Source organism: Dermacentor silvarum, chromosome 11, assembly GCF_013339745.2.
Source record: "Dermacentor silvarum isolate Dsil-2018 chromosome 11, BIME_Dsil_1.4, whole genome shotgun sequence".
Taxonomy (NCBI): domain Eukaryota; kingdom Metazoa; phylum Arthropoda; class Arachnida; order Ixodida; family Ixodidae; genus Dermacentor; species Dermacentor silvarum.
The window spans coordinates 116,076,731-116,086,768 of NC_051164.1; the positions used below are offsets into that span (position 1 = coordinate 116,076,731).

Below are 10,038 nucleotides of genomic sequence, written 5' to 3' on the forward strand. Positions count from 1 at the left end.
GAAACAAGTGTTCCTTTCACTTGCTTTCTCAGGAGTGGCTCTGGCCCATGGGCTTCTACCTCAGGGCCAGGCTCTACTTTGCCCAAAAGGTGCCTGACAGCCAGAAGGCACTGGCGGCTGCTGTTGACGAGGTAAAGGGGATCCTCTCCAACAACTACCAGCTTATCCAGTCGTCACCCTGGCGGGGGCTGCCCGAACTCACTAACCGTGACGGGGACATCTGCCCAGACTCCTGCCCGATTCAGGCCTGGAGCCATGCCTGCCTTCTGGAAGTGGTCTATGACCTACAGAAGCTCCAGGCATCATAGTTACCCCAGCACAAGGGTTGCCATTGCAGCTTCTACGGAGGGGTGTAGTAAATTTAATATTAATGAAAGCTTGGCCCTAGATCACCTGGCGGGCAACTCGTTTGGCTTTTATTCCCACTATGGATTATGTGTGTGGTGTGCATGCTTTTAGTGTTTTAGTTAGAAATTTTTTCTTTGCCAATCCATTGCTGGCAGAAATAATTAGGAAGGGTGGAAAAAGAATTGCTGAAACACTGAATTTAATCAGCTGCCCAATTAAATTACTTATTTTCTGCTTCATGTAAGCCTTAGGTACCAGCAACGCATTGTCCAAGACATCTGAAGGATAGGCTGACACCCAAACTTCAACATTGTGGACCTTGCTTTAGTATTCAGGATTAAATCAACATTGCTTTCTTTATGTCCTGATTTACTTTTTAATTGTATTACTTAGTCACTCATCTTTACTGAGTACCATGTGCCAGGTCCTTTTTTTTTAGATTCAGAAAAGTAAGATTCTAATTGAATGTTTGCACATTGCATGGACATTTGCAAAGCCTCTGTGACATGCAGGATGAAACTAGAACTTTGACTACGATAGATATTGCATACCTGCCAACTCTCCCGAATTGTCCGGGAGCCTCCCGAATTTTTCTCGCATCTCCCGATTGTACGAACGCGAACTCAAATCTCCCGAAAAGTGGCCGCCACTTGTTTTTTTTTTTTCTTTACGGCCTGTAATATAACCATGCAGAAAAGTGGCGTGGGAGCAGTTCGTCACCAGCATGCACCGTGAATCGTGGTAGCAGCTGCCAGCACCACCACGAACGCGAGCAGCCGACGGGCGCTGCCATATTGGATTTTCCGGATTGCCTAGTCTCACGCTGGGTCGAGCGTTTTTAGCAATCCAGTCATTATATGACCGTGAGCGCGCTATGCTTCAGTTGGCTTTGTCAGGTTGTCGAGTGAAATGCGAATGCCAAACTACTCTTTGTTTCCCTGATTTAGTTGGAACGATCGATGGCACTTTTAAACGATAAGAATAAGTACCGTACTTTCCGGTCTATAACTTGCACCTTTGTATAAGGCGCACCCCTCTCAAAACGGCAGTTTTTCCGGAAAAAGACGTATACAAGTCGCACCGGTGTATACGACGCAGCTGTTCGCAATGGTTTCAAAAAAAATGACAGTGACGTTTCACTCGGTGAACGCGGGTCACGCGCAAGCGTAGGAGTGGCATATATTGTTACTCTAGGCGCAATTCGGCCGTCGTGGCTGCCGCGATGTTCCGTATGGAGTCCAAGGGCGATAACCTTGTCCCCGCGTGCTGTATGTCCGAGTGAAAGCCTGCGACTGTGGGCCGAATCGCGCACAAGGAAAGAAAGCGGGAAGACGCGCTAGCGCGGGAGGTAGGAGGGGGGTCTTGTACTCGGGTAGCTATTGTGTAGTTTGCGCAGCGGCGCGTGCTATATCTTGATAGCGATCTGCAGATGCGACGACTTCGGGGTCGGTCGACTCGCGGTGGTCCTGCTGCCGCTTGCGTTGCTGCTCCGTCCTTCTCGCACGGCGCTCAGGAACTCGGCAGAAGAACCCGGCACCTCGATATCGCGCGCAGAATCCGGAGCAGTTAAGTCAACCAATGCTCTTCGCGTGGCCATAACATCGAATCCGATTTTGACGGCAGTTTTCCCGAAAAAAAAAAAGAAAACGTACTTATGTCGCACCGTTCTGTAAGACGCATCAATGAAAAATTAATAAAAACACTGCGTCTTATACACCGGAAAATGCGGTACTTGCAAGTATTTCTGAGATCATACACGACGGAGTTTCTGTGCATTGTCACTTCGTGGAGTCGTGACAAGCATGGACTCTGTACCACGTGCGCCGTTTTGCACAGCAACAATTTTTTTTTTTGGGGGGGGGGGTGAAAACTTTTTTGAATCCCCCCCCCCCTCGCGTGGCGGTCTCCCGAATTTTCATATTGTGAGGTTGGCAGGTATGATATTGCTCATTTACTCACTCTTTTATATGTAACTATAGATGCAACTATAGATGTGCCTAACAGTGGAAAAATATACGGATGTCTCAGTAAAACCTGGGAACAATCCATATTCACGACCTTGCCTCTCTTGACAGATGGCTTCACTGGTTATCAGTCACCAGTGGAAGGTGCACAAGCATAGAACTCTAAAGCCCGAGCTCTGCTGGTGAAATTGAAAAAAAGAAACTAAAAAGAAAAAGAAACGCTGCTAAAATGCGTGTTCAAACAGCAGAGCTTAAGTTTTTTTTCTTGTTTTGCGAATATTGAACTTTTGCTGCTTAACTGAGGACCGATAAAATGATTGCAAGTATACTTCTAGCTGAATCAGTACCCTAAGTTCAGTTCTCAAGGTATACATCTATGCTCACAAATGTACAGTGAAGCAGAAAATGTGTGATCGCTGTTAAATATACCAACGCATCAGTTTTCCTCATGTTTACGCATTAGTAATGTTGAAACCAACTTTCTGAAATTGTTGGTGGCAAAAAAAATCTAAATAACAACAAACCTGATTTGTGCCGCATAATGCTGTCAATTTTGTGAAAGTTTTTGAGGCAAAGCTCACCACAAACAGGCTGGAAAGTTCCATGGTCTGTCAAGCAAGCCATGCACTCTCAAGACAAGAAGTTCATGTGGATTTTTGTTGGATGACCCACTGTACTGAACAGGTTTCTCCACTTGTACCACTTGTAAAAACGTTTTTCTCAATTTACACATTTCAAGTAGTTAATACCCTCCTAACATGATCATGGTTAGTTTGGGAACAAGCTCACATATGTGGCGGGAGTGGTGGGTCATATCTTTGACAAACCAGGAACAGCATCCAAGTACTATAGTCTGTCGTTGCTGAATTTGTGGAAGCATAAATGTCAAGCCAGAAAGCATGGTGGTTACTCCTAATCTGTGGGATCATGACTGCTGTTGACACTTCATGTTCCACTTTTTGTTTTTGCATAGGAACTTTGCCACTTGACAGAGTTGGTAGTCGTGATACACATGCTGGGATACATCAGGAAACTGATTTCTGTGCTTGTGTGTTGTCGATTAATGTGGCCTTGCACTGCCATCTGCTAGCGTCCTGGCTAGTTCTGATGGCAGTACAACTGCTTCAGGAATGCTCAGTCTTCGGACCAAGGTGAATTTTTCTTTAAATGCAAAGCCTTCCTTCTGAGAAACACTTATGGCCTTCCTTTGTAGCTTAATGTTACTTTCTGGTGGGTGACAGTCTTTGCCTTTCACATACCGAGGTACATTTCTTGGTATAACTCTTGAATGCACAGCAAGGTTAAAATTGTTACGAACATGATGCATCGTTTCAATTACATAGTTCTTGAGCATTATGTTATGCCATTAGTGATTGAGCTTTCGCCTCATTTATGGATGGGGTGGTAAGCAGCCAAGATTGATTCATGATGGGGCTTCCAGCCAGTGTTACAAAGGGTACGTGTGGAGCACTTCTTGCCCTGTTTAGTGCACACACAAGTGCAATAGAAAAGTGCATAGTGGATAATATGTAACACAATGCTGAAGTTCTCAGTCAAACACAGGAGCTGCATGCACTGGTTCACTAGCACAGGGGTTCTCACTGTTGCCCTAACGCATGCCTGACTTTGCTTCATGTTGGAGGCATGCCAGCCAGACTGCTCATTCAGTTCTTGACACAAACTGGAAGCAAGGGCTATGTTCTTCGAACAGGCTTTTCGAGAACGCTTTCAATTTTGCATGGCGCAGCATCCAGCATCATCAGTTCCTACTAATGTGTTCTGTCAAACATGGTGTGCTTGACATATGCAAACTCATATTAGTGCTAAGACAGCTGTCCTTGCTAGTAGGACACCCACTGTGGTAGCCCAGGGGTTATGATGTTGCACAGCTGCGCTCGAGGTCGCGGGTATGTGTACTTATATTTAGGTGTATGATAAAAAAAAAAGTGGTGGTCAAAATTAATCTGGTGTTCCTCGCTATGGTGTGCCTCATAATCAGGTCGGGGTTTTGGCACGCACCGCCCTAGAATCAGTTTTTTTTTTCTTTGTTCCAATGTTCTTTCTTTCTTTCATGCTTCTTCTTTTTTTCTTTTTTTTTTTGGAAATAGGAATAATGTGGGTGCATTTAACATGTAGCTAGCAGGAAGTTGGCTGTTTCACTATCTCTGAAGGAACTTTGGTAATTGTGCTTTGTTCAGTTGTAGGTGCCCTTGGCACCTACTTGGTACCGTCAAAGATTGATGAAAAGCTAAAATTCCCATGCAGTTTGTGCCTGTAGCCACTTAAACAGTTCAACACTGCGTAGGTCCCCCGCAAATGCTACACATGCTGGAAGTATATACTATTACAGACTGCATTTCCAGACTGTGAATATTCAAACTTTTTGCACAGCTTCCTTTCCACGTAAGCTTTTCATGCGGTGGCTCAGTGGCTATGGTGTTCTGCTCTTGAACGTGAGCATGTGGGTTTGATTCCTTGTGATGGTGGTCACATTTACTGAGGCTAAAATGCATATTTAGGTGCATTTCACACTGTGCAGATTTAGGACGTTAAACCGCACAATTTCCTTACTTCTAAATTGTGCCTTCTGGTCCCTGTGAAGATCCCAGCAGTGTAGAAGACCCTGCTGTTGGTCAGTTTGGCCAAACATGATTAAGTGGGCTACTTAATGCAAGAAACAAGCAAGGGCTAGGAAGAGGACTGAAAAACAGTTACTTGTCTGTGTTTATTTTCTTACTTGACCCCATTACATGTGGCCCTCTATGAATTGGGCCAACTGCTGTTGGGCTTAGTGCTTTTAAGTCCTTGCTGGTGCTAATGAGGTTGCAGCTTGCTCATTAGAGCACCAAGGTTAGGACCCAGGGTTTGACTGCAGCTGGGCCTCTGCAGGCAAAATTTGCTTTGCTTGGTGTTACTTGATGACCACTGATAAGCAATGTTTTGGCAAGGCTCTACAAGATTAGTAAAACTGTGCAGGATTGCCTAAACTGCAATGTCAACAAAAATGAAATCGGAGAGAAGAGTGATTGGGTGTAAGTTAAAGAGAAGAAAATCTCCTACTGCAAATAGTTTTTGTCATCGACTGCTGCTGTAGCAGACAGCAATGTCTCTGAAAATGGTTGTTCTAAATCTGTCCTTTTTATTCATACCTTGTGGGCAGCACTGAGGCTTTCAACATGGTGCCATCCGTACATGCCATGCCATCACTGCAGTGCTGCTTCTCAATTTTGTGACAGACGCATGCATCTTTATAGTAGGGCATCAAAGCTGCACAAAATGGCTGTTAAAGCAGTTCGCTTGCTATTTAGCGCTATGCTGTGGTAATTGTTGACTTTCAAGTAAGCGAGAAGAGAGAGCAGCATGAAAATTTATTTGCACTGTGCCATATAATTCCATTTCACCTAAACTTATTTACAACTTGTACGTAGAGCACATTGTTTATTTGGCCTAGTGCTTGTGTTTTGTGATATCTACTTCCTCTAGCCCAGTAGATGAGTTGCAATTGCTTACATTTGCCTGCATTCACAGTTCCTTACGCTCTACTAATTTTTTGCCCACCGGTTATAATTGTTATTACCTGTTTTGAATAGTTTCATTAGCTTTGGGACTACAAGTTAACAGGTTGCTACATTTTTTTTTAGCACTGTGCAGTAATGGGTAAAAAAGTGTTTTCCAGCTGGTTTTGCCTGTTATGGAACATATGGCTAGCCATTATGATAATCATGTTCATATCTAGCAGTATGCTAACCAATTCTGATGATAACCATTTTTGGACTGGAATAAGTTGGTCTCTGCGTTTTTCACTACTATGCATTTTAAGTCAGCGGAAATTGTGGTGGAACTGACAAAAGGTCTGTATAATAATGGCTAAAAGAAAAGGTAGCAACTATAACTAGTATGATCTAGCATGCCTTGACGGTTGTTTAGCATAGATTCTCTATACTATTTAATAATAACTCTGCAAAAGCTTATCAGCTGCAGCCTTGATGCCTGTGTAACTGTGCTTCATTAGCCGTAATAATTTTACAGATGCTTTCTGTTTGATCAGTTAGGCACATCTTGAGGAACTGGAAATGCTCATCAATAGTGTGCATGCTTTTTGCCAGCTGAGATTTTCTCGACTTTCCCTGTGCCATATTTTATTCCTTGCTTCCTTGTATTTACACTCAAAGGCCATGGAAGACATGTTTGTGAAGTGTTCAAAGTGTTCCTGAGAAAATATACTGACTTGTACTTATTTGTTTAGTCATCTCGTTTCATGTGTCTGTGTTCTTGGTCTGCAAAACTGAACCATGTCAGTCAGTGTTTTGAAGTTGGTGCTCATATCTTACCGATTGCACATAGGTGTTGTGCTTTGGTGGATATCTGTAGTGACGCTGGTGCCATTGTTTGATTATGCCTGTCTCTACTTGCACAGTTACAACAGTTCGCTGCCTAATGTTATTCCCATTTGTGTAGACCACACTTATTTTATTCTTGATGCCTTTCTTAAAAAGGACTGAAAAGGCAGGTGTTGTAGACACTGTTCACAGTTCGAGTGACGTATACATGTGGAATCACGTCATTTTTTTTAGGTCCCTTGTTTTTGTTTCTTATGCCAGATATGTTTTACTTGTTAGCAAGTAGCTTAACTGAAACATTACAAAGATCACCCCAGGTTTCTACGCCATAAATTTGTGAAAGTGCTGGCAAATTTAACTGCCAGCTATCAAATTCACCTGCTAGAAAATGTATTGGGGGGTATTTTGATTAGTTTTCTGCTGTTTAGACTTATTTATTCAGTATTGAACCTTCTGTCACCTGTACAGCTACAAATACACTGCCTCATACACCAGTGATGTTATGCAGTTAACTTAGCTAGCTTGTTTATACCTTACATAACTATGAAACAAGATAAGTTGAGCTTTACCTGTCATTATGCTTGTGAATTCATAGCTGAAATGACGCAATATTGATGTTTATGCGTCACTTGTGCACAGCTCTGTGCTGATATCCTAGATTTTCAGTCTCAAGCATTCAGAGGGCAGCTTGCAATTTCTTAAGGTCTGGAAGAAAACTGGGAAAGTAATAGAAATGTGAGCTGGTTGGCCAGCTCTTGTCGAATAAATAGAAGATGTGAAAAAAAAAAAAAATCGCCAGGTGCTAAAGAAAGTGGAATGTAGCCCTTCCACTGCTCCCGTCTCCTGTCATACATAGCCCGTCTATCATCACTCACAGCCACACTTAAGGAAATGAAAATGAGAGCTGTGGTGATAAAAGTTTACAATGAAAATGTAAAAAATGTGTGGGTGCTTGAAAAGAGAGTTTCACATTTTTGTTTTGCTTTAGTTCCCTTTTCACATGTTCCGTGCTCTCATCACGCATCTGGCTCATTGCATGGCCTTTTTTTTTTTCTCTCATGAAGAACTGCCACTTTCAGATGGGGATTGTAAAATGATTTTCTGCTTTGACTTTATTATCCAACAATTACACATGGCCATGACACCAAATCTTCCAAGCTTAAAGTATGCATTGCATGTTAAACCGTACGCATCCCACAGCAAGCTAACAAAATTTGAGTGCATTCAGTGCAGTAGAACGTTTCTATTTGAAATTTTCAATGTCGCAATGGAACTGTAAAGCAGTCTGGCGACGCTGAGTTGTGATGAAATGAATGGGCACCCGGATAGCCCCCGGAAACAGCTTCCTCGGGTAACAGAAGCCGGTCTTGAAGGCCACGCTTTTATGTGCTGTAAACACCGGAGGTGATTGCAGGAGCTGAAAATACGTCATGAATGCCATGCATCATTGAATTTTTGCATGTGCGCCAGCGCATCTCTGTGGTTTGCTACTGCTTTTTATCAAGCAGGTTAAGGCGACTGCAGGCACAATTTACCGGCAACTGCTGTTGGTTGCTAGGGCATGCGGAGAAAGACGTCAGATGTGGTCTCAAACTGTTTCAAAGCTGACAACACAGAGGCGGTCCCTCAGTTCCTGATGTCACACAGCCTTGCCAAAATGGCGGTATCTGTTGGTGGGAGGAGTTGAGAGGCAGCGATTTCACATTGTAATTATGGGTTAAAATGTGTGCTGAGAGCCCAGTTTCTTTGTTTGTATAAAAAATATTGGGCCCTCTACTCCCAGTTACAAATATAAACTGAGAACTGTTGGGTGACCATATCATGGCTGCTTTTAAGTTTTTAGGTGTGGGGGTATTCACAGCCAACCTGCTTTGTTTACCGATGTAAGAAGAAAAAAAAATCACTTTTGGTTTGGTTGGGTACGTGTTTCTTCCATGACAGCATCTTCTGCCCTGTGTTGTCTTGTAGAATCATTGCAGGGAAAAAGAAAATGGCGCTCTTCTATTATTTTGATGAACAAATTGGACACTGAGTGTAATCTGCCTGCTTCAACGTACTTGTCTTTTGAGATGTGTTTCACTTTCGTGTGTAGTACATGTTGGGACATTGTGTTGCTCGGCATGTACCATTTCTATTTTTAACAATCATATTAAATATAAGAAACTAACAACCACATTACATATGCTACCTTCACATAATACAAAGGTTGGGGTTCGGTCCGCACCAACAACAAATTATGTTTTTGTCCACTTTCATTTCCCATTTTCTTCATTATTTTCTATATTTCAATTTAAAACATAGCTAATTACCCCTATGCTTTCCTTGGCTTCATTGCCTGCTGTCTTTATGTGGTCGTGACTAATAAAAATCGATCAAGCCTCTGTTTCCCTTCTCCTCGTTCATTCTATTTTTAAAGTGGCTTCTGGAAACATACTTGCATGGCTCCTTTTGGAGTCTTTCATGCATTGCATTTTCTATCGTTCATAATAGTTGACAGAGGGGTGTTAAATGTGACAGCACTTGTTCAAATGTTGACCATAGGGTTCAGTGTTAACATGGCCCTGTAGTGTTTCCTTCTCTCTTGTTGACATTTGCAGTGTGTGTGTGTGTGTGTGTGTGTGTGTGTGTGTGTGTGTGTGTGTGTGTGTGTGTGTGTGTGTGTGTGTGTGAGCGCGCGCGCGCGTGCACTAAGAGCCATACAGCAATGCTGACTGGGGGACTTTTCAATAAATACTTGTACAATCTTTTACTGACACGGTTAGGAGAGGAAGACCTTAATTCTCTCCATTTTTTCTCTAACAGCAGTGCATATGCTTCAATCAAACGTTTAAAAAAAATGTACCATCTTTAATTTAAAGCAGAGTTCTGACCATGGCTTAATTGTCAAAGCATGAAAGGTGTTGGCTGTGACAAAATGAGATGTCTGGTTTTCTTTTTGGGCCCCTAATGGTTATTGAACAAGTTTTAATTATGTGCAGTGATGTTTGCACTATAATTAAATCAGTGCTTTATGTATTTTTCAGGCATTAGAACATTAAACTTGAATTCAATGCATGTGATTGCCAGTCATTTGTTTTGTTTTGATGAATGAAGTGCAGTACAATATGACTTGTTTCAAGTGTACTGCTGCCATGTTTGGAATGTGAAGATTTCTATGACACAAGTAATACTCTCGCAAGTCATTATATAAAACGCCTTAATGTCTATTTCTCAGTGAAACTCACATTAATTAAAATTTTTGAATAATATCATTTTTAAGGCTAATTATAGAATTCTATAGAAATTATAAACGAAAAATGTTAGGCATAAGGTTATGAGACAGGAAGAGAGCGGTGTGGATCAGAGAGCAAACAGGGATAGCCGATATTCTAATTGACATTAAGAGA

General features: G+C 42.3%; 1 protein-coding gene across 1 annotated transcript in view; it reads left to right on the top strand.

Moving 5' to 3' along the window:
• The window catches only part of LOC119432850 (glycogen debranching enzyme-like), a 149,070-nt gene extending 139,353 nt beyond the window's left edge, over positions 1-9,717 (top strand). The window contains exon 22 of the mRNA XM_049658418.1: positions 33-9,717. Within this exon, the coding sequence (XP_049514375.1) occupies positions 33-308 (276 nt within the window). The 3' untranslated portion in view covers positions 309-9,717. The remainder of the gene's footprint in view (positions 1-32) is intronic.
• Positions 9,718-10,038: the final 321 nt, after the last annotated feature.